Consider the following 23,293-nt stretch of genomic DNA (forward strand, 5'->3'; position numbering starts at 1 on the left):
GTATACAATATGTAAGCCGCATTGAGCCTGCCATGAGTGGGAAAGCGCGGGGTACAAATGTAACAAAACAAAAACAGAGAGGGAAACGGAGTCGGAGTCACTGTCGGACGCTGCCGCCTGGAAACGACATCGCGCGCACCAACCTCCACCCTCCCCCGCCGCCGCTCCCGCCCTCCTCCACATCAGGCCGCCTGCACTGACCTGACAGCGCCTCTCACCTCCGTGTGAAAGCGCTGCAGGCAGCAGCAGATCACTCTGCTGCTGCCTGCAGCGCTTCCAAACGGAGTTGAGAGGCGCTGTCAGGTCAGTGCAGGGGGCCCGACACGGAGGGGGGAGGGAGCGGAGGCGAGAAGGGTAGCTGGAAATCTCGCCCGTTTTTATGGGCTTAACGGCTAGTATATTAAATAAATGTGTGGTGAGCGCAGGGAACCCACAGCCAGTATTCCAATGTGATGAAATACTAATCTTTCACCTTACAATCGGTGGTAGGTCCTAGATCTCAAAAATAGCTTGAACTCAAAACTGACCCAGCTATCCCTAATTCACTTTGTTTAAATAATAACAGAGAGTGATTGACCGCATCAAAGGTCATTGGCACAGTCTAAATTTCTCAGAAAATATAGCTTTAAAGAAAAGTAGTCCAATTTGTTGTAATAAGTCACATTCAATGGGTATTGAGGCCTATACTGTATGTCAGCCTTTCACTAAACATCTCTCATATGTTTCTCTCACATATAATAGCAGAACATGTTTATCCACTCCTATCCCAGCCAAGATCATGTTCAAGCACCTTTCTGACCTTATTTGCAACACTCTTTAAACTAGTCCCTTATTTTCTTACTCCTGTTACTCTAACTTACCTATCTATATGTTCCACCTTTGCTTAGACCCTATGCTGTCTATTAATCTGTTTTATTGTGTTGGCATTGTAATGTAGCATACTATACCATACTTTGTATTGTTGTTTGAATATTTTTACTGTTGTAATTGTCTATTGCTTATATTTGACTTATTCTTGCTGTATACCACCTTGAGTGAATTCCTTCAAAAAGGTCGTAAAGAAATCCTAATAAATAAAATAAATATAAAGAAATAAAAGGAATAAGTCACTTACTTAATCCTGGAGCTAATCATCACCCATAAAAAGTCTACCCAAATTCCATCAGAAATGCGCCACTTCACAGACCTCATTCTGCCCCTCTTCCCTGTTTCAGTCAGTCCTAAGAAGCACCATGTTCATCAGTCAGCACAGGAGGATGGCCATGGGAGTTGTAGTTCCTCCCCACCCTGCCTGTCAGCTCCCACTCCCCCCCCCCCCCGTCCCTTGTGACTAAGGCAAGTGAAGACGGAAGCAGGGACCACATTTCCCGTTGTGCTGCACGGCCAGTGGCACCCAGACCTTTGCCGAAACAAGCAAGGGGTTTGGGCGAGAAGTTCGGTCTCTTTGGACAGTTGGCAGGGTTGGGTTGGTGCCACCGTAGAGGGATTGTGGTGTGGATATCAACATCTGGACCACATCAAGGTTCACTCTAGCAGTTTTCTTTTGGGGGGATTTTTTTTTCCTTCTTTTTTAAAATGAAGACATGACGCAAGTGGAGGTAAAGTACTACATATGCATCACCTTAAAATAACTTCAAGCATTCAAGCGAGCCTCTGGCAGCCCTGGAACATATACCAGAAATGTTAATTGGCTGTTAATTGGCAGAAGTGCATTTGTTTATTTTTTATAGCCATACTTGGGCAGAAAGCTTAGGTCTCACAACAGCTCCAGCAGAAAAAGATGCCTGTCAAAATTTTGAATTTATTTACTTTTGCTTCTGTCAGTGCCTGCCCCAGTGTCTTCAGCCAGCAGGGATTACCAGATTTCTGGTTTGCAAATCTGGGCACCAGGGCAAGGCAGGACCTCCATGGGCAACATTCCAACATAAAAAATGTCTTCAGCCACCAGGGATTACCAGATTTCTGGTTTGTAAATCTGGGCAAAGAGGCAAGGCAGGACCTCCATGGGTAACATTCCACCATAAAAAAATAATTTTTAATTAGATTCTCTTTTAAAAGTACACTCTAAGTCACTTAACACAAAATATTTTAAAAGCACTGCCAGGGCACAAACAGCACCAATCCAATTTATGAAAAGGCAGCAATGCAAACACAACATCGGAACCTAGAACATTAGTACATCTCCTACTGGGAAAATACAATGTCAACTGCTACAGATTCCTGGACTGAAACTACATACCTGCAGAAACACTTCAGTCACATATGAAAGCACAAAATACAAAGCAGCCATGTTTTAAACCCACAGCTAATTGAAGCTGCAGGTTTAATTTTCTTAAATTATGGACTGTCAACAGCATGTCTTAAACCTAAATCTACCCTATGTTCCTCTTGCTGGGGTCAATGAACCTGCAGTTACCAGGTCTACCACTAGACCAGAGGTTCTCAATCCAGTCCTCAGGACACACCTAGCCAGTCAGGTTTTCAGGATATCCACAATGAATATGCAAGAGCTAGATCTGCATAAACCAGAGGTAGTGCATATAGATTTATCTCATGCATATTCACTGTGTATATCCTCAAAACCTGACTGGCTAGGTTTGTCCTGAATACTAGGTTGAAAACCATTGAACTAGACCCAACAAGCAAAAGCAAAGATAAATAGTGCTCACATAATAAGAATCTTCAGCTTTAACGAGTGTGCAATGAATCATGTGGCTGAAAGAATACATGCAGATTCTCACTCCATTCCCCTCTGTAGTAACCAAGTGTAATGTGATTTTTAATCAGTTACAAATACATAAAATACATACTTTAAGTATGTAAATAAAGCTGCAATAATAAATGAAATCTCAGAACAAACTTGCCTTATGTTTGACTTGTATTATGACCTGTATCCCTCATTTCCAAACCAAACCATTAAGCCAACCATCAACATAGACATTTTTCTTTAAGACCACTGGTTAGAGACTAGAGCATTTCTTGATTTTCCTTACCTCAGCTTAGCTGGACAGTATGACATGTTTGTCATTTCAGGAAAGAGCGGAGTTAAAGCAAACCTCGGCAGCCTTTCTATTTTGGGGGTTTGTGTGCTTCCACTGAGACACAGAACCGGGCCAGCTAGCTGGCTGGCTGACGGCTGTCCCGTTGCAAGCACTAAGCAGGAAGGGTTAGGCTGTTACTGAGAGCTGGTGCTACTCCATAACAAACCACGCTGCAACCCGAATAAGAAAGTTAGTTCCCTGCAAAACTGGTGACAGGGGGACAGTTATAAGGTGAACACCATCGATAGGAAAAAGTTTTGTTTTTGTTTTTTTTAACAGCATGCATGAGAGAGGAGGACTGGGAGCGACATCTGTGAGGGAAAACTCCGGAGAACAGAGAAACTGTGATCACGGAGTGTGGCAAGAGGATTGCCATGGTAATAAAAGTCTGGAGGAGAGTTGAAAAAGGGAGCACAGAGAAGCTGAAGGAGAAACAGTTGGTGCACCTTTGATCCCAATGAAATCGAGCACAAGGTGACGTTAATCCAGGCCTTTTCAAATTTTCACTCAGTCTAGGTGCCACGAGCAGATAACTCTTTTGCTTTTCCTTCCATACGTTGTCCCAAAAACTAACTTATTTAGGCCCTTTTTCCATTCTGTATCTGTTGGCAAAGAAACTTTAGTCAATTATATGGACCTCTGTAAATCACTGGCAGAAGCCAGTAATCTCCCTTTCCAAAAATACTGTCAGCTGTATGACAGCAGTCTCTAGAAAGGTGAGGCAATTGGCAGGGTCCCCACCAGTCTCTCTCATACAACCCACCCATCCTGGACCCTCATTCTTACCACCTCCCTGCCCCAGACCCCCCCCCCCCCCCCATCTAAGCCGTCACATCTCTCTGATCCCCCCCCCCCCCCCATTTCAGCCTTCACATCATCACCCAGACTCCATCTCAGCCTTCAAGCCATCTCCCTCTCCCTCTCAGCCTCCCCATCTCAGCCTTCATGACATCCCCATCTCAGCCTTCACAACGTCTCAGCCCCCCACCTTCACGCTGTCTCCCTCTCAGCCCCCCATCTCAGCCTTCACACTGTCTCTCTCAACCCCCCCCCCCAGCCTTCACACCATCTCTCTCAACGCCCCCCCCAGCTTTCACACCATTTCTCTCAACACCCCCCCCCCCCCAGCTTTCACACCGTCTCTCTCAATGCCCCCCCCTCCAGCCTTAAGAACATAAGCATTGCTATACTGGGACAGACCGAAAGTCCATGAAGCCCAGTTTCCTGTTTCCAACAGTGGCCAACCCAGGTCAGAAGTACCTGGCAAGATCCCAAAAGAATAAAACAGATTTCATGATGTGTATCGGAGAAAAATCAGTGGATTTTCCTCAATTCCATCTTCATAATGGCTTATGAACTTTTCTTTTAGGAGATTATCCAAACCTTTTTTTAAACCCTGTTAAGTTAACAATGCAGGAAAAGGGCACTACTACTACTACTTATTTCAAAAGTGCTACTAAGAGTAATTTGCCAGATGAGTGGAGGCTACTGCAACATGAGACCCTGTGATTTTTCTTTGTTTAATAATATAGGTTTATGATTTTTATAACTCATGGGTGTAATGTCTCCCAGTGTGAAGCATTCTGTCTGTAGTTCAGATTTGAGTGGAACAGGCTGATTTTGGCATCAGCCTGTAAAGTGTCCTTGGCTGCTTTATCAGGTTCTCTATTTGGATTAAGGGACAATAGACTCGCTCTCTTTTTGTGCATCTTCTCAGATGGAGTACATGATGGGGTAAGTTCCTCATGTACCCCAACTTAGTAAAATGTTTTAACTCTAGAGGAGGTTGCCTCAGGGGCAGTATCTCAAAATGGGTTATTCTCCGAGGACATGCAGGCTATTAATTCTCACAAGTGGGCAATGTGGCGCCGCATTGTCCGGTCCGGAGCTTATAACAAGCTTTACAGAGCTTTGTGGAGCATGAGACACACTCCACCACGCATGTGCGAGTGCCTTCCCGCCCTCGGCAAGGGCGCGGTTACCACAATTCTTTTCCGTGGTGAAGAGAGGCCTTTTTGTTTGGTGTGTCTTCACGGGTTTGGTCTGGAAGATCTTTTTTGTGCCTTTCGGCATTCTTTTTTAAGAACATTTTTAATTCTCCCGTGTTCGGGTCCCCTTTTTTCCTCTTGCCTTATATTCCTAGATTTTTTTTGTCCAATTTTTAAGTTTCCTTTGTTTTCCGCATCATTGGGCCGCATTTAGGCCTTGACTTTGGCCGGGTTTTTCCCTTGTTTTTTCTGGTGCCTTGTCTTTTTTTTTTTTTTTTGCACCATCGCTTTGTTTGATTTGGCTGCGGAAGTTTTCCTGTCCATGTCCACTCAGATTCCCAGTGGCTTCAAGCACTGTACCCGGTGCAATCGGACAGTCTCTAGTAAGGACACCTATTCTTGGTGTCTTGAGTGTTTAGGTCCCAACCATAGCCCTGCTAACTGTGTCCTCTGTTTTCGGATGAAGAAGCAGATCCAGATTGCCAGAGACACTCAACGTGTGAAGATTTTTGGAGCCAAGTCTGATTCCTCGACATCTGCATCAGGGTCAGAGGTGTCGACGTCAAGGTCTGCATCAGGAGCATCGGTCTGCATGGCCACATCAAGGTTCACACTAGTGGTTTTGTTTTTGAGAGATTTTTTCCCCTTTTTCAAATCAAGCTGCAATGGAGGATGGAGGTGAAGTGCTGTTATTCGCTATGCACCACCCTAAAATAACTTCAAGCATTCAAGGCAAGCTTCTGGCAGCCCTGGAACAGATACTGGAAGAGTTAAATGACAATTGTATTTACTTTTTGTACTTTTTTTAAGCTATGGTCAGGCTGAAAGCTTAGGTCGTACATCAAGCTCTGGCAGAAAAAGCTGCCTGCCAATAAAAAAAAAAAAGAATTCTTGATTCGAGGCAAGATGGCGACGGGAAGGAAGTGCTGAGAAGCACTCCGAACCACGCACCTTTAATTTCCTAAAAACAGTTTATCCTTTGTAAGCTAATATGCCTAAGAGGAGGGGAAGACAGAGAACCGGACCCGCGGTTTCTGCTTCGCCGGTATCTGGTTTGATTGAACGCTTCTTGGTTCCAGGAACGATGTCGGGAGCGGGAGCTCTGCAGACGGAAACTGCGGGGAGAGGAGAGCCGCATTCCCATCCAGAGATGGAGACAACGTTGAGCCCCGAGCGGAGGTTAGCTCCTCCCATGCCGGCAGACACGCCGAGGAGGGACCGAGAAGCCCCAAGTTCCCAAGTGGCGACGGGGTCTCCCAGAACGGGACCCAACCCGGAAGTTAGCCTGCCGATGTTAACTGCACAGGCAGTGCAGGAATCGAGTGGAGGAGAAGCCTTGACTGAAGAGCCATCGAAGAGAGAAGCAGGCTTTACGGTGGAAACTTTACAAAGGGAGTTACCAAGTAAGTCTGCTTTAGGGGAAAAGCCAGAAAATATCACCTTGGAAGCTATCTGGGAAGCTTTGAAGAGTTTGGAAAACTCTTTATCTAAAAAAATTTCCTCTATATGTGAACAATCTCAAATCTTCTTAAATAAAATACCTGTAATGGAGACAAAGTTGCAAAATTTGGAAACACTAACGGAGAATAATTCAAAAGAGATACAAACTATCCAACAAGTACAAGCTAATTTGATAAAAGAAAATTTATATTTCCAGAACAAGATAGAAAATTTGGAAAATGCGCAAAGATCTAACACATTAAGATTGATAAATTTTCCAAAACAACCTATGATTGCACCTGCATTAACTTTTAAAAAATACTTGTGTGAAGTTCTGGAAATTCCTGAGACTGCATTTCCTCCTATATCAAAAATTTACTATTTATTACCATATAAAAGAAGCGAACAAGAACAAGTGGAAGGTCAAAGACCCGAAACGTCTTTTGATGTTTTGGATTTGAATCTAACGCAGGCAATAGAAGATGACAATTTAGGTTTAGTGCCAATGACTCTAATAGTCTCCCTTGTGCTGCAGCCAGATAGAGATTGGATTCTCAAGAAATTTGTTCTTCATAGAGACCAACTTTTCATGAACTTTAAGATAAGAATGTTTCCGGACGTCTCTAAGGCAACCCAGAGAAGGCGTAAAGAATTTCTTAAGTTACGATCTAAGGCTTTTCAACTTGGGGCACTTTATTGGTTAAACTTCCCATGTAAATGTGTTGTTAAATTGAATTCCATTAGATATGTTTTCCTTGATCCTAAACAACTGAATTCTTTTTTGGACTCTAAAATAGCCTTGCTACCCTCAAGTCAGCCAAGACAAATAGTAACATCTACTCCGTAAATATTAGGAATTCCTGGAACTTCCTTCCCTGTCTCTAAAAATCCTAAATTAAAGGTTTTCAAATATAAAAAAAGGGTTGAGACATGCCTTCACTGTTGTGGACTATAGATGTATAAATTTAGAAATACTTATATTCTATATTGTAAAATTGAATATATATTTTTTGACTCTTTTCTTTTGTTAAAGTATAGATTTATTGATAACCAATATAGGATGTAAAATATCGAGTTGTTTTCTTTTGTAAATCATCTTTGCTGATTTCAAGTATTATCTTGAAGTTATTTGTAAAATTTAAAATAAATAAATTAAAAAAAAAAGAATTCTACTCTGAATTTATTTACTTTTGCATCTGTCAGGGCCCACCCCAGCATCTTCAGCTGGAAGCATTACCATATTTTGGGTTTGCAAATCCGAGTAACTTTGGCTAAGTGGGGCAGGACTTTCCTGGGCAATTTTCCACCATAAAAATTATAAAGGAATATAATTTTTAATTACAGTCTATCTTTAAAGCACATTGTTTAAGTCACTCCACACATAGTATTGTAAAAGCACTGCCAAGACTCAAACAACACCAAACCAAACTATGAAAAAGAAGGACTGCAAATACTGAATCTAGAACATCAGAACATCTCCTACTGGGACAACGGATTAAGCTGGACTGCTACAGAATCTTACGCTGAAATTACACACTAGCAAAATCACCTCATACGTGCAAAATACAAAGCATGAAGCTGCCGCTGTTATGATTGGGGTCAGAACCCCTCTCAAACTTACCTCTTTCCTGCGGGGTCAGCTTCTTAGCTGGCTTCTGTTTCTTTTCTCTGTCCTTTCTGAGCTGGCTCTGTCGCTCTGTGCTGGCAGCTTCCAGCAGCATGGGGTTAATTGTTTTACTTTACTACAGCTGTGTGGGTGGACTGAGTTAACTCTACCTCTCTTTGGGTGTACTGGCTTCAAGTGCTTCACGGTGTTGCATTGGTGTGGGTTGGGCCTCTCTGGGTCAGTGTGCTTTTACCTAGGTCTAGGGAGTGTGACATCATCAGGGAGGGCCTTGATAAGGAAGTGGTGTTGTTTCCTTCTGAGCCTTTTGCAACGGTGGTGTTTGCTTTAGGTAGGGTGGTGCAGTGTGCACTTCTGACTTTGTGTCTAGTTTCCCTGCTTGCTTTTGTTAAGGGCCAGGTTAGTGTTAGTGCAGTGTGCACTGGTGACTGTGTGTTTAGCTTTCCTGCTTTTCCCTTGTGGTTCCCCTGCTTTTCCCTCTTGGTTTTGGAAGCATTGCTGTGTGTAGGGCTTTGGAAGCTCTGTTGCTGTTAGAAGTACTTCAGGGTTTGGTGTTGTTAGGAACACTGCAGAGTTTGCAGTTAGAAGTACTTCTGGTGTTTGTGCTATTGGGAGCATTGCAGTCTTTGCTGTTTGGGTTTTGGGGTGCTGTAGAAAGCCCTGCAGTTTGCTGTTAGAAGTACTTCTGGGTTTGGTGCTGTTAGAGGCACTTCAGTTCGCTGTGAGAAGTACGTCAGTAGCTTGGTGCTTAGTGGAACCTGGGTTAGGTTAGTGCGGTGGTGCACTGCTGTAGCGTGGGGGCTTAGGAAGCTCCTTTGCTAGCGTGTGTTTGCTTCCCTGCTTTTTCCTTGTGCCTTCCCTGTCTTCCCTTTTAGTGCTAGGAGCTCTTTTGGTTGTTTGGTGCATAGGAGCACCTTAGTTAGTTTAGAGTTATAGAGCACTGCTTGTAGCTTGGTGCTTAGTAGCACCTGTGTTAGCTTGTGTATTTAGTTCCCTTCTCTGTTAGTTTAGGGCTTAGGAAGTCCCTTTGTTGAGCAGGGCTTAGGAGCTCCTGTTTAGTATAGGGCTTAGGAAGTCCTTTTGTTAGTGTAGGCCTAGGAGTGCCCTGGTTAGTCCAGTTCCTTGGAGCACTGCTGTCTCTTCTGTTTCCTGTCCTGGTCCCTGTGTCATCCGGTATCCGGTAAGTCCTGCCGGCTACTCGAACCCAGGAGCTCCTGGGGGGCTTAGTAGCTAAGTGCAGGTGAAGCTGTTCGGACCAGTCCAGTGTGCTCCAGTCCAATGTTCCAGTCCGGGGAATTCCAGTCCAGTGTTCCAGTCCAGTGTCCTCCAGTCCGGGGGATTCCAGTCCGTGTGTTCCGGTTGCTGGGCGGTGCCTGCAGTCCCTGCCGGTGCCGGTGTGCTTGCCCAGCGTTTGTTGGTGGGTTTTGCCTGCTGCTGTCACTCCTCGTCAGCAGCCCAAGGGCTCACGTTTGCTCCAGAGCCCGGCCCCGCGGGCTCTGAACCTGAGAACCCGACAGCCAATTCTTAAGCCCACAGCTAATTGAAGCTGCAAGTTTAATTTTCTTAAATTATGGACTGTCAAACAGCATGGCTTAAATCTATATTTAAATCTACCCTATGTTTCTGCTGGCTGGGGTCAGTGGAACTTGTATATACTACTGTGCTGTCACTAGATGAAGGGGCCCTTTAACTAAGCCGCATTACATACTCCCTCTCTTCTCCTTCCCCAGCACAGTCTCCTCTCTCTACTGCCAGACACTGTTGGGCTCATTTTTGAAAGAGAAGGACGCCCATCTTTCGACATAAATCGAAAGATGGGCGTCTTTCTCACAGGGTCATCCAAATCAGTATAATCAAAAGCCAATTTTGGACGTCCCCAATTGCTTTCCGTTGCAGGGACGGCCAAAGTTCAAGGGGGCGTATCGGAGGCGTAGCAAAGGCGGGACTTGGGCGTGCCTACTACTACTATTTAACATTTCTAAAACGCTACTAGGATTACGCAGCGCTGTACAATTTAACATAGAAGGACAGTCCCTGCTCAAAGAGCTTACAATCTAATGGACAATGTACAGTCAGTCAAGCAGGGGCAGTCAAATTGGGGCAGTCTAGATTTCCTGAAAGGTATAAAGGTTAGGTGCCGAAAGCAACATTGAAGAAGTGGGCTTTGAGCAAGGATTTGAAGATGGGTAGGGAGGGGGCTTGGCGTAGGGGCTCAGGAAGTTTATTCCATGCATAGGGTGAGGCAAGGCAGAATGCGCGGAGTCTGGAGTTGGCGGTGGTGGAGAAGGGTACTGAGAGGAGGGATTTGTCCTGTGAGCGGAGGTTTCGGGCGGGAACGTAAGGGGAGATGAGGGTAGAGAGGTAATGAGGGGCTGCAGACTGAGTGCCTAACACTAGGACGTCCTGAACCCATAATCGAAAAAAACAAGAACGTCCCTGATGAACGTAAGTACATAAGTATTGCCATTCTGGGAAAGACCAAAGGTCCATCGAGCCCAGCATCCTGTTTCCAACAGTGGCCAATCCAGGTCACGAATACCTGGCAAGATCCCCAAAATGTACAAAACATTTTATACTGCTTATCCCAGAAATAGTGGATTTTTCCTAAGTCCATTTAATAATGGCCTATCGACTTTTCCTTTAGGAAGCCATCCAAACCTTTTTTTAAACTCCGCTAAGCTAACCATCTTTACCACATTCTCTGGCAACGAATTCCAGAGTTTAATTACACGTTTAGTGAAGAAAAATGTTCTCCGATTCGTTTTAAATTTACTACATTGTAGCTTCATCGCATGCCCCCTAGTCCTAGTATTTTTGGAAAGCATGAACAGACGCTTCACATCTACCCGTTCAACTCCACTCATTATTTTATAGACCTCTATCATATCTACCCTCAGCTGCCATTTCTCCAAGCTGAAGAGCCCTAGCCACTTTAGCCTTTCCTCATAGGAAAGTCGTCCCATCCCCTTTATCATTTTCGTCGACCTTCTCTGCACCTTTTCTAATTCCACTATATCTTTTTTGAGATGCGGCGACCAGAATTGAACACAATATTCGAGGTGCGGTCGTACCATGGAGCAATACAAAGGCATTATAAACATCCTCATTTTTGTTTTCCATTTCTTTCCTAATAATACCTAACATTCTATTTGCTTTCTTAGCCGCAGCAGCACACTGAGCAGAAGGTTTCAACGTATCATCGACGACGACACCTAGATCCCTTTCTTGGTCCGTGACTCCTAACATGGAACCTTGTATGATGTAGCTATAATTCGGATTCCTCTTTCCCACATGCATCACTTTGCACTTGCTAACATTAAACGTCATCTGCCATTTAGACGCCCAGTCTCCCAGTCTCTTAAGGTCCTCTTGTACTACCCCACTAACTACCCTTCTCCATTGAGAATACGGACCATTTAACCCTACTCTCTGTTTTCTATCTTTTAACCATTTTTAATCCACAATAGAACGCTACCTCCTATCCCATGACTCTCCAATTTCCTCTGGAGTCTTTCATGAGGTACTTTGTCAAACACTTCTGAAAATCCAGATACAATCTACAATATCAGCCGGCTCCCCTTTATCCACGTTTGTTCACCCCTTCAAAGAAATGTAGTAGATTGGTGAGACAAGATTTCCCTTCACTAAATCCATGTTGACTTTGTCTTATTAATCCATGCTTTTCAATATGCTCTGTAATTTTGTTCTTAATAATAGTCTCTACCATTTTGCCCAGCGCCGACGTCAGACTCACCGGTCTATAATTTCCCGGATCTCCTCTGGAACCTTTTTTAAAAATCGGCATTACATTGGCCACCCTCCAATCTTCCGGTACCACGCTCGATTTTAAGGATAAATTACATATTTCTAACAATAGCTCCGCAAGCTCATTTTTCAGTTCTATCAATACTCTGGGATAAATACCATCCGGTCCAGGAGATTTGCTACTCTTCAGTTTGTAGAACTGCCTCATTACATCTTCCAGGTTTACGGAGAGTTCATTAAGTTTCTCCGATTCGTCAGCTTCGAATACCATTTCCGGCACTGGTATCCCACCCAAATCTTCCTCAGTGAAGACCGAAGCAAAGAATTCATTTAATCTCTCCGCTACGGCTTTATCTTCCCTGATCGCCCCTTTTAATCCTCGGTTATCTAGCGGTCCAACTGATTCTTTTGCCGGCTTCCTGCTTTTAATATACTTGGGAAGACTTTACCTGGTCGTGTTTTTCTTACGACCACGGCACAAAAAGGTGCCCAAAATGACCAGATGACCACTGGAGAGAAACAGGGATGACCTCCCCTTACCCCCCCCAGTGGTCAATAACCCCCTCCCACCCTCAAAAAACATCTTTCAAAATATGTTGTGGCAGCCTCAGATGTCATACTCAGGTCCATCACGAAGAAATGCAAAGTGATGCACTTAGGGAGTAGAAATCCACGGGAGACGTATGTGTTAGGCGGGGAGCGTCTGATAGGTACGGATAAGGAGAGGGATCTTGGGGTGATAGTATCTGAGGATTTGAAGGCGACGAAACAGTGTGACAAGGCGGTGGCCATAGCTAGAAGGTTGTTAGCTGTATAGAGAGAGGTGTGACCAGCAGAAGAAAGGGGGTGTTGATGCCCCTGTATAAGTCGTTGGTGAGGCCCCATCTGGAGTATTGTGTTCAGTTTTGGAGGCCGTAGCTTGTTAAGGATGTAAAAAGAATAGAAGCGGTGCAAAGAAAAACTACGAGAATGGTATGGGATTTGCGTTACAAGACGTATGAGGAGAGACTTGCGGACCTGAACATGTATACTCTGGAGGAAAGGAGAAACGGGTGATATGATACAGACGTTCAAATATTTGAAAGGTATTAATCTGCAAACGAGAGATGCGAAGGCGGTAGAACGAGAGGACATGAAATGAGATTGAAGGGGGGCAGGCTCAAGAAAAATGTCAGGAAGTATTTTTTCACGGAGAGAGTAGTGGATGCTTGGAATGCCCTCCCGCGGGAGGTGGTGGAAACGAAAACAGTAACGGAATTCAAACATGCGTGGGATAAACATAAAGGAATCCTGTTCAGAAGGAATGGATCCTAAGGAGCTTAGCCGAGATTGGGTGGCAGAGCCGGTGGCGGGAGGCGGGGCTAGTGCTGGGCAGGTTTATATGGTCTGTGCCAGAGCTGGTGGTGTGAGGCGGGGCTGGTGGTTGGGAGGCGGGGATAGTGCTGGGCAGACTTATACGGTCTGTGCCAGAGCCGGTGGTGGGAGGCGGGACTGGTGGTTGGGAGGCGGGGATAATGCTGGGCAGACTTATACGGTCTGTGCCCTGAAAAGGACAGGTACAAATCAAGGTAAGGTATACACAAAAGGTAGCACATGTGAGTTTATCTTGTTGGGCAGACTGGATGGACCGTGCAGGTCTTTTTCTGCCATTATCTACTATGTATCACAGCAGTATGCAGGTCCCTGGAGCAGTTTTAGTGGCTGCAGTGCACTTCAGGCAGGAGGACCCAGGCCCATCCTCCCCAACCTGTTATGTTTGTGGAGGAAACAGCGAGCCCTCCAAAACCCACCAGAAACCCATTGTACCCACATCTAGGTGCCCCCCTTCACCTGTAAGGGCTATGGTTTACAGTTGTGGGTAGTGGGTTTTTGGGGGGGGGTTGGGGGGCTCAGCACACAAGGTAAGGGAGCAAACTAACCTTTTCCGGAGATGCGAAGGAGGTAGAACGAGAGGACATGAAATGAGATTGAAGGGGAGCAGACTCAAGAAAAATGTCAGGAAGTATTTTTTCACGGAGAGAGTAGTGGATGCTTGGAATGCCCTCCCGCGGGAGGTGGTGGAAATGAAAACGTTAACAGAATTCAAGCACGCGTGGGATAAACATAAAGGAATCCTGTTCAGAAGGAATGGATCCTAAGGAGCTTAGCCGAGATTGGGTGGCGGGAGGCGGGGATAGTGCTGGGCAGACTTATACGGTCTGTGCCAGAGCCGGTGGTGGGAGGCGGGACTGGTGGTTGGGAGGCGGGGATAATGCTGGGCAGACTTATACGGTCTGTGCCAGAACCGGTGGTGGGAAGCGGGGCTGGTGGTTGGGAGGCGGGAATAGTGCTGGGCAGACTTACACAGTCTGTGCCCTGAAAAGGACATGTACAAATCAACTTTCTGTTCCCCCATTTCCACCCTCCCTAGCCCCACCTACTTCCCCATCAATCAACCTTTTTCTGCCTCCAGTTCCTTTTCTATACTCCCATTCTCCACTTTTACCTCCCCCGTTTCTACCCTCTCTCACTTTATTTAAATGCTAGTCCCCTTCTTTTGTCTCTTGCATTTTCAACTACCTCCCAACCCCTCCGGGTCCTTCAAACTGTCTCTGCTCCCAATTTTTCTGCATTTAGTCGTATACCCTCATCCAATCACCTAGTCTCCACTAACCCTACACCTAATTCCCAAGTCACCAACTGAATCCCCACGTCCTCACTCACAATCCCACTCAAGTCCTCACGTTTCTAATATTCAGCCTGCCTTACAGTCTGTCCTCCTTTGACCTCCCACTCACTGCCAAAGTCTGAAGCACTGCTGTCCCTCATCCCTGCCCTCCAGCCCTTCCCACCCCCCCCCCCCCCCCATGTTTCCTAGGCATTCATTCCCTCTGCCTTTTCCACCATATCTTTTTCTCTCCTTCCTAGCATCCTCTTCCACCATATAAGCCCTTGCTTTTCCCCACATCAGCCTCCAGTTACTGTCTTCTGTGGCGGCATAACCTAATGGTTAGAGATGTGGCCTGAGAATCAGGGGAACCAGGTTTGATTTCCACTGTGGCGCCTTGTGACTCTGGGCAAGTCGTTTAAACTTCCATTGCCCAAGTACAAAATAAGTACCTGTATATAATATGTAAAATACTTTGATTGTAACCACAAAAGGCAGTATATCAAATCTCATCCCCTTTCCCTTTCTCCTCATCTCTAACCCCAACATCAACCACCAGCTGCCTTCTCCCAGTCCCCGGTCCCAGCATAAACCACCAGCTCCCTTCTCCCAATCCCCAGCCATAGCATTACCCTCCAGCCCCAGCATACACCACCACCTCCCTTCTCACAGGCCCCAGCATTGGCACCAGCTCCCCCCCCACCCCATGTCCCCAGCACCAATATTAGCCCCAGCTCCAGCAATAGCATTCAGCTCCCTTCTCCCAGTGCTCAGCCCTCACCTATTGTCCTTCAGCCCCAGCATCAGTTTGCCAGTCTTCAGTCCCCAACCCTCAGCTCACCCCAACAACCTGCCTTAGCAGCTGTGGTACCATATTATTCTCTACAGCAATTGTGCTGTTCCTTTCCTACACTGCCCAGCACGTTTGAAACATGAAACTAGGCACAGAAGCAGGAAGTGTTTTGTCTCAAATTTTAGATCTGTAGAGCAGTGGAGAAAGAGGAGCAACACAGCAGAGGGGAGGTGGGAGAACATAAGAATAGCCATACTGGGTTAGACCAATGGTCCATCTAGCCCAGTATCCTGCATCAAACAGTGGCCAATACAAGTCACAAGTACCTGGCAGAAACCCAAATAGTAACAACATTCCATGCTACAAATCCCAGGGCAAGCAATGGGTTCCCCCATGTCCGTTTCAATAACAGGCTATGGACTTTTCCTCCAAGAACTTGTCCAAACCTTTTTTTTAAATCCAGATACATTAACCACTGCTACCACACCTTCCGGCAATGAATTCTAGAGCTTAACTATTCTTTGAGTGAAAAAATATTTCCTCCTATTTGTTGTAAAAGTATTTCCATGTAATTTCATTGAGTGTCCCCTGGTCTTTACACTTTTTGAAAGAAGAATGGGAAAAAATCGATTCACTATTACCCATTTGACACCACTCAGGATATTGTAGACCTCAATCATATCCCTCCTCTGCCATCTCTTTTCCAAGCTGAAGAGCCTTAATGTCTTTAGCCTTTCCTCATATGAAAGGAGTTCCATCCCCTTTATCATTTTGGTCAGTCTTCAGCGACCAGAAATGAATGCAATACTCAAGGTGAGGTCACAGCATGAAGCGATACAGAGGCATTATAATATTCTTGGTCTTATTTACCATCCCTTTCCTAATAATTCCTAGCATCCTGTTAGCTTTTTTGGCTGCCACTGCCACACACTGGGCAGATTTCAGCCTATTGTCTACAATGACACCTAGATTTTTTTCTTGGGTGCTGACTCCTAAGGTGGACCCTACCATCAGGTAACAATGATTCAGATAATTCTTCCCAATGTGCTTCATCTGCCATTTGGATGCCCAGTCTTCCAGTTTCCTAAGGCCATTCTGCAATTTTTCACAATCCGCATGCGTTTTGACAACTTTGAATAGTTTTGTGTCATCTGCAAATTTAATCACCTCACTTGACCTTCCAATTTCCAGATCATTTATAAATGTTAAATAGCACCGGTCCCAGTACAGATCCCTGCGGCACTCCACTATTCACTCTCCTCCATTGAGAAAAACAGCCATTTAACTCTACCCTCTGTTTTCTGTCCAATAACCAATACCTAATCCACAGAAGGACACTGCCTCCTAGCTCATGACTTTAATTTTCTCAGGAGTCTCTCATGAAGAATTTTATAAAAAGCTTTCTGAAAAAAAATTTATATATATATATATCAACTGACTCAACTTTATCCACATGTTTATTCACACCGTCAAAGAAATGAAGCAGATTGGTGAGACAAGACTTCCCTTAGCTGAACTCATGCTGACTGTCCCATTAAACCATGTTTATCTATGTGTTCCGTAATTTTGTTCTTTATAGGTTTCCACTGTTTTGTCCCCTTCCGATCCAGGTGATTTATCACTCTTTAACTTGTTCATTTGGCTCAGTACATCTTCCAGGTTCACAGAGATTTCTTTCAGTTCCTCTACATCATCACCCTTGAAAACCATTTCTGGTACAGGTATCTGCAAAGGGCCAATCTAGTGAGGCAAGCTTTCAGTGCCCCTACACGTGGGCATTCAGAATTCACGTTTCACTAACTGGCCCTTTAGGCTGACCCTGGTCTCCCTATTCACTTCTTCCACTGTCTATCTTTCCTCTCCCTCCCCTTCACCAACTGTTCCAGTATTTCCCCCCCCCCCTCTCTCCCTTCCCTCCCCAGCCACCCTCATCCCTTCTTACCTTTTCCCATCCAGCATTATTCCTTCTTGCCTTCCCTCTCCCCCACCCCATGTGTTCCCTGCTCTCATAGCTCCTTCCTTCTGTAGCCACTGTGAGCTCTAAATATAAACTAAGAGTGGCCAACACAGAACCTCATGCTACAGCACTCCCAGCCAGGCTCTGCCAGAACTGACCCCATGGCAGCAGAAAGTGCATCAGAGTGGGCACTCCGGCAGAGCCTGACTGGGAGTAACACAGTAAATGTCGACAGAAAAAAAGACCTGTATGGTCCATCCAGTCTTCCCAATAAACTGGCTAGAGTTGTATCTGGCACTTTGCGCAGGTTCCACTTATTCATGATTAAACACTGGCATACTTACTCTATCTCTTTCTTACCAATTATGAGGCACAGACAGTAGAAGTCTGCCCAGCACTGATCCTACTTCCTATCTCCTGGTGCTGCCATCGAAGCCCACTCCAGCCTTGATCCCGATATGTCATTGCCATTTACAGGGCCCAAGACCATAAAAGTCTGCCCAACATTGGTCTTCTCAACTTCTGGAGCTGCCACCAAAGCTCACTCCAGCTATGAGAGTTTTTGTTTATTTCACACTAGTAAAAAAGCCCCGTTTCTGATGCAAATGAAACGGGGGGCTAGCAATGTTTTGTTCTGTGTGCATGTGGGAGTGTGTGTGTCCCTGCCCTCTGGCCTCTCTCCCCTCCCCCCTCTGAGTCCTTCACTGTTACAGAGCCAGCAATTTGATTTCGTGCTCTGCTGTTTTCCTTCACTGACTGTGTTACAGAGAGGGCGGGGCAGACACTCATAGGGAAACCGGATATCTCGCCCCCTTCACACTTCCGGCTGGAGGCTTCATAGAACGTTGGGTTGCCTTTTATATAGAGAGATGTGGCCTAACATAGGTTTCAATGTGGTTTACAAAAAAAACACATTGAATAATAATAATTTAATAATAATTCAAGGAAATAAAAAACTTAAAAAAAAAAAACTTAGAAGAAAGAAAAAAAAAGAGGAAGGAAAAGAAGAAAAGGGATTGGGGGAAGGGAGGCACACCAAGAGTGAAGAGGGAACCGAGGGAAGGGAGAAAGAAGGGCAGAGAGTCACAAAAGGAGAGCTGATGGGAAAGGCTATGATGATAAGGCAAATGCAATTCTGAAAATCTTGATTGTGTCTTTGAAAGATAGGGCAATGCCATTTTAAGTGGATTCCATCCTTTTTCTATATAGGGATCCTCTGTGTTTAACCCACAAATTCTTGAAATCCATCACTGTTTTTGTCTTCACAACCTCCCCCACGAGACATTATTTCCAAGCATCCATCACCCTTTCTGTAAAAAAGTATTTCCTGATGTTGCCTCCTGCAACGTCAACTCTTGACCTCTAGTTCTACCACCTCCCTGTCTCTGAAATAACATAGTAAATGACAGCAGATAAAGACCTGTACGGTCCATCCAGTCTGCCCAACAAGATAAACTCATTTTACATGGTATGTGATACCTTATACCTGAGTTTGATTTGTCCTTGCCATTCTCAGGGCACAGACCGTAGAAACCTGCTCAGCACTGTTCTTGTACTAAGTTCTGAAGCTAACGTCGAAACCCCTTAAAATTTGCACTCCAGCCCACCCATATCTATTCAGTCATGATCAGGGCGTAGACTGAAGAAGTCTGCCCAGCACCGGTGTTAAAATATTCAATCATTCTGACTTCAAAGGTCTTACGTTCTTGTATGGTTTTAAAGTTACCTTTCAGTATTCTCACTGTGAAATCACTGGTACAGTGTCCTGGTTCTGTGAAGTGCTGTGAGAATACTGAAAGGTAACTTTAAAACCATACAAGAAGGTAAGACCTTTGAAGTCAGAATGATTGAATATTTTAACACCCAACAGAAAGGACTTAACAAGGATCTGGGGTTCCTAACCCATTATAAACCATAAAGCTGTATGTCTCTGTTGATCACTCCACCCCTCACCTATCCACACCCATCATGTTAGAATATCAATGATATGCTTTGATGTCCCCATGCATACCTCCGACCCACCCCCATCCTCCCACCCTGTCAGACTGTCATAGCAATGCTTGAATGTTTTCACTTATATACACTGTCAGCTAGCACATTTGCTTATTTCCGATCTGACGAAGAAGGGCAACCTTCGAAAGCTAATCAAGAAATGTATTTAGTTATGTCCAATAAAAAAGGTATCATATTTTCTTTTCCATGTTTTATTTTGTTTGATTTCTATTGATACTCTTGTAAGAGGAAAGGCTAAAGAGATTAGGGATCTTCAGCTTGGAAAAGAGACGGATGAGGGAAATATGATTGAGATCTCCAAAATCCTGAGTGGTGTAGAAGTAAATTGATTTTTTACTCATTCAAAAAGTACAAAGACTAGGGCGCACTCAAGGAAGTTACATGGAAATACTTTTAAAACAAATAGGAGAAAATATTTTTTCACTCAACAAATAATTAAGCTCTGGAATTCTGCCAGAGGATGTGGTAACAACGGTTAGCGTATCTGGGTTTAAAAAACGTTTGGGCAAGTTCCTGGAGGAAAAATCCATAGTCTGCTATTGAGACAGACATGGGGAAGCAACTGCTTGCCCTGAGATTTGTAGCATGGAATGTTGCAGCGATTTGGGTTTCTGCAAGGTACTTGTGACCTGGCTTGACCACTGTTGGAAATAGGATGCTGGGCTAGATGGACCACCAGTCTGACCCAGTATGGTCAGTGGTGCTGGAGGCACTACTTCTAAATCATGGGACAATCCCCCCCAAAATCAGGGAGGTCGGTACAGAGATGCCAAGTTGCCCAGTTCCAGGCAGGAGATTTTGACTTACAATCATCTTGAGTAGAGAGATGTGGCAGTTTTAGTCCACTTTTAAAGGTAATCAATAGAAATATGTAACAACTTGATAGGAATCTGCAGTTTGATTGAGCAATGAATCAAGTGTATGAAAGAATACATGCATTACCTCATTCCATTCTTCTCTGTAGTAACCTGTGGTTTTTTTTAATCGGTTATAAATGCTTAAAACTTATGTATACATACTTTAAGTATGCAAATAAGGGTGCAATAATACAAGAAATCTTAACTTGCCTTCTGTTTGTCTCATATTATAACCTGTTTCCTTCCTTTCCAAAACAGACAGCCAGGCATCCACATACATATTTTATTTTTTAGACTACTGGGTTAGAGACTAGAGCATAAGATGTCATAATGATTTTGGTTTTCCTTACCTCAGCTTAGCTGAACAGTGTGACATGTTTGTCATTTCAGAAAAGGCACCTCTGTTCTTTTTCTGTGCTGCTGGTGAAAGACAAAACCGGGACAGCTAGCTGGCTGGCTGTCCCGTTGCAATCAGCATAGGGTTTAGGCAGGCTGTTATCGAGAGCTGCCTGGTGGTGCCCCTTCACAACAAATTACGCTGCAAGCAACCCGGAAGAAGAAGGATTGTTCCCTGTTAAGGTGGAGGAACACTTTTAAGACGAACACCACTGACAGAAGAAGTTTAAAAAACACACACAGCGTGAGGGGGTGTGACTTCTGTGACAGAAAAGGGGAAGGAAAACTATGGAATTGTTTGTGATCACTCACGGAGTGTAGCAAGAAAGATAATTGCTGCCACGGTAAATGTAAGGCTGGAGAAGAACTGAAAGGGGTAGTACCAGAAGCTGCAAGAGAAGCAGTTAGTGCATCTTTGATCCCAATGTAATTGGGGACAGGAGATAATTTTCATCAGTGGTGCTGGAGGCACTACTTCTAAATCATGGGACAATCCCCCCCAAAATCAGGGAGGTCGGTACAGAGATGCCAAGTTACCCAGTTCCAGGCAGGAGATTTTGAACTTACAATCATCTTGAGTAGAGAGATGTGGCAGTTTTAGTCCACTTTTAAAGGTAATCAATAGAAATAAAATAAAACATAGAACTGAAAATAAGATACTTTTTTTATTGGACTAACTAACTACATTTTTTGATTAGCTTTCAAAGGTAGCCCTTCATCAGATCAGATATAAGCTAATGTTGATAAACAGCAGTATATATAAGTGAAACGTAGAGATAAGCAGTTTCCCCCTGATTCTATACAGGTCACCAAAAATTGTGTGCGCAAATTTAGGCATGTTCGCAATATGCGTGCACAATTTAATAGAATAATGAGCCAGTTAGTGCCAATAATTGTTTTTAATAAGCAATTATTGGCACTAATTAGATTTAATTGGGACTAACGCACGTAAATTAAGCACAAGATCTGCACTGTCCAAAAAAAGGGGGCATAGAAAGTGGAGGGTCATAAGCATTTCAGGGTGGAATGGGGGGGTGTTTTTGATTTTTGCAATTACAAAATATGGGTGTTCTGCAGGTAAATTCAGGTACTGGCATCTGAACCATGTTTTCATTGGTGCAAATGGTGGTGCCTAAATTTACACGCAACGTCTCTGCTTAAGTGTTTATTCTATAACCTGCACTGAACTTTAGGTGTGGCTTATAGAATACCACTTAAGCGGGTATTTTTTAGCGCCGAGTTTTTTTAGGCACCATATATAGAATCTAGCCTTTTGTATGTAAGAGCAGACTGGATAGGCCATATAGTCTTTATCTGCTGTCTTTTTCTCTGTTTCTGTGTTTGTGACTGCCAGTTTTTCCACTTCAAAATGGATTTATCCCTTGGATTTGTGCACCCCCAAAAAGATGGGTTTGTCTTCTTTTGCACTGAGGTACAGCACCCAAATTCTTGATAATTTGTACAGTTCATTATAGTTCTTACAGATCACTTTTATATTTTTTAAGTCATCCTTCGTTTTATCTCTCTACCCCAGCATTTCTGGTTTCTTGCAGATTTGCATATCACAGAGAAACAGGCACACTTTCCTTCTTGAAATTCCACAATGACAGATGGAAAAAATATTGAAGAGGGGTGAGGATCTTTGTTTCACTGTGCTGCTATTCTCCCTTCACCAAACTGAATATCATTGACCACCACACTCTTTTGAGTCCTGTTACATAACCAGTTTCTCATGTATGAATATGACTAGCTTGCTCACCAGTCTTTTGTGTGAAATGTGGATAAACCACATTTAGTATTTACTATACCCTTAAAATACTAATTTTGATGACCTTATCAAAGAATTCAGTATGATTTATTCAGCAAGATCTTTTTCTTGTGAAGCTTTGTTGCCCAGTGGCTATAAGGTGGTGCAATATTTTGCCCTGTAGTGTTTCTGTTGTTATACCCTTGACTAATGTTGGACTAACAAGTCTATAGTTCGTTGGTGGGGGGTTATACTCCTTTGTTTGACTTGAGTTGTGAGGGATACAGTTAGTACTTGTCATGAAACGGCTAGCCACCCGCCTGGGGTTACCCCACGGCCACTTAGAGGGTCTATCCCCAGCAGAGCTCAGGTTCACCTGCACCTGCTGCTGGTGTTCTCACTGACTGGGTCACAACCTCCTCTGGGTGACTTTCCCGCTCTCAAATTATCCGCAGTGTTCTCCGAGGACAAGCAGGCTGCTTGTTCTCACGACTGGGGTTGATGTCCACGGCAGCCCCCACCAACCGGAACAAAAACTTCGCGGGCGGTCCCGCACGCAGGGCACGCCCACCGCGCATGCGCGGCCGTCTTCCCGCCCGTGCGCGACCGTTCCCGCTCAGTTTTTTCGATTCCGCGCTGGAGAGACACGTGTTACCGTCTCTCTCTTGGTCAGCCCCGGAAACCGGGTCGCGGCCTAGCCGTGAGTTTTCTCTTCGTTTATCGTTCGCGTTCACGCTTCTTTTCTTTAATTTCTGAGTTTAAAAAAAAAAAAAAGAAGTTTGTTTGTCCCCTCGTCGTCTTAACCGCGGGGGCACCTCGTTGCGGCCTTGTGGCCGCGCGGTCGTTTCTTTTCCGGGTGTACTTTTCACCACCACCATCGACGACTTTGACTTCGCCAATGCGATTTTTCCGTCAATGTCCTCGAAGGTCCCAAGCGGATTCAAAAAGTGTGGTCGGTGCGGCCGGCAGATCTCGCAAACCGATACCCACGCTTGGTGTCTCCAGTGCCTTGGCCCGGAGCATAA

General features: G+C 44.6%; 1 protein-coding gene across 5 annotated transcripts in view; it reads right to left on the reverse strand.

The window, feature by feature from the left end:
• Positions 1-20,627, reverse strand: part of DENND1A (DENN domain containing 1A) — a 1,150,393-nt gene extending 1,129,766 nt beyond the window's left edge. For 4 of the 5 annotated variants that reach the window (XM_030207365.1, XM_030207363.1, XM_030207364.1 and 1 more), the window contains exon 1: positions 2,994-3,138. In XM_030207365.1, coding sequence (XP_030063225.1) covers positions 2,994-3,028 — 35 coding nt within the window. In that variant the 5' untranslated portion in view covers positions 3,029-3,138. Of the gene's footprint in view, positions 1-2,993; positions 3,139-20,475 lie in introns of those variants that run through there. The other variant, XM_030207362.1, reaches the window with a different exon arrangement.
• Positions 20,628-23,293: the final 2,666 nt, after the last annotated feature.

The sequence above is a fragment of the Microcaecilia unicolor genome, chromosome 6 (genome assembly GCF_901765095.1).
Source record: "Microcaecilia unicolor chromosome 6, aMicUni1.1, whole genome shotgun sequence".
In the NCBI taxonomy this organism is placed as follows: Eukaryota; Metazoa; Chordata; class Amphibia; order Gymnophiona; family Siphonopidae; genus Microcaecilia; species Microcaecilia unicolor.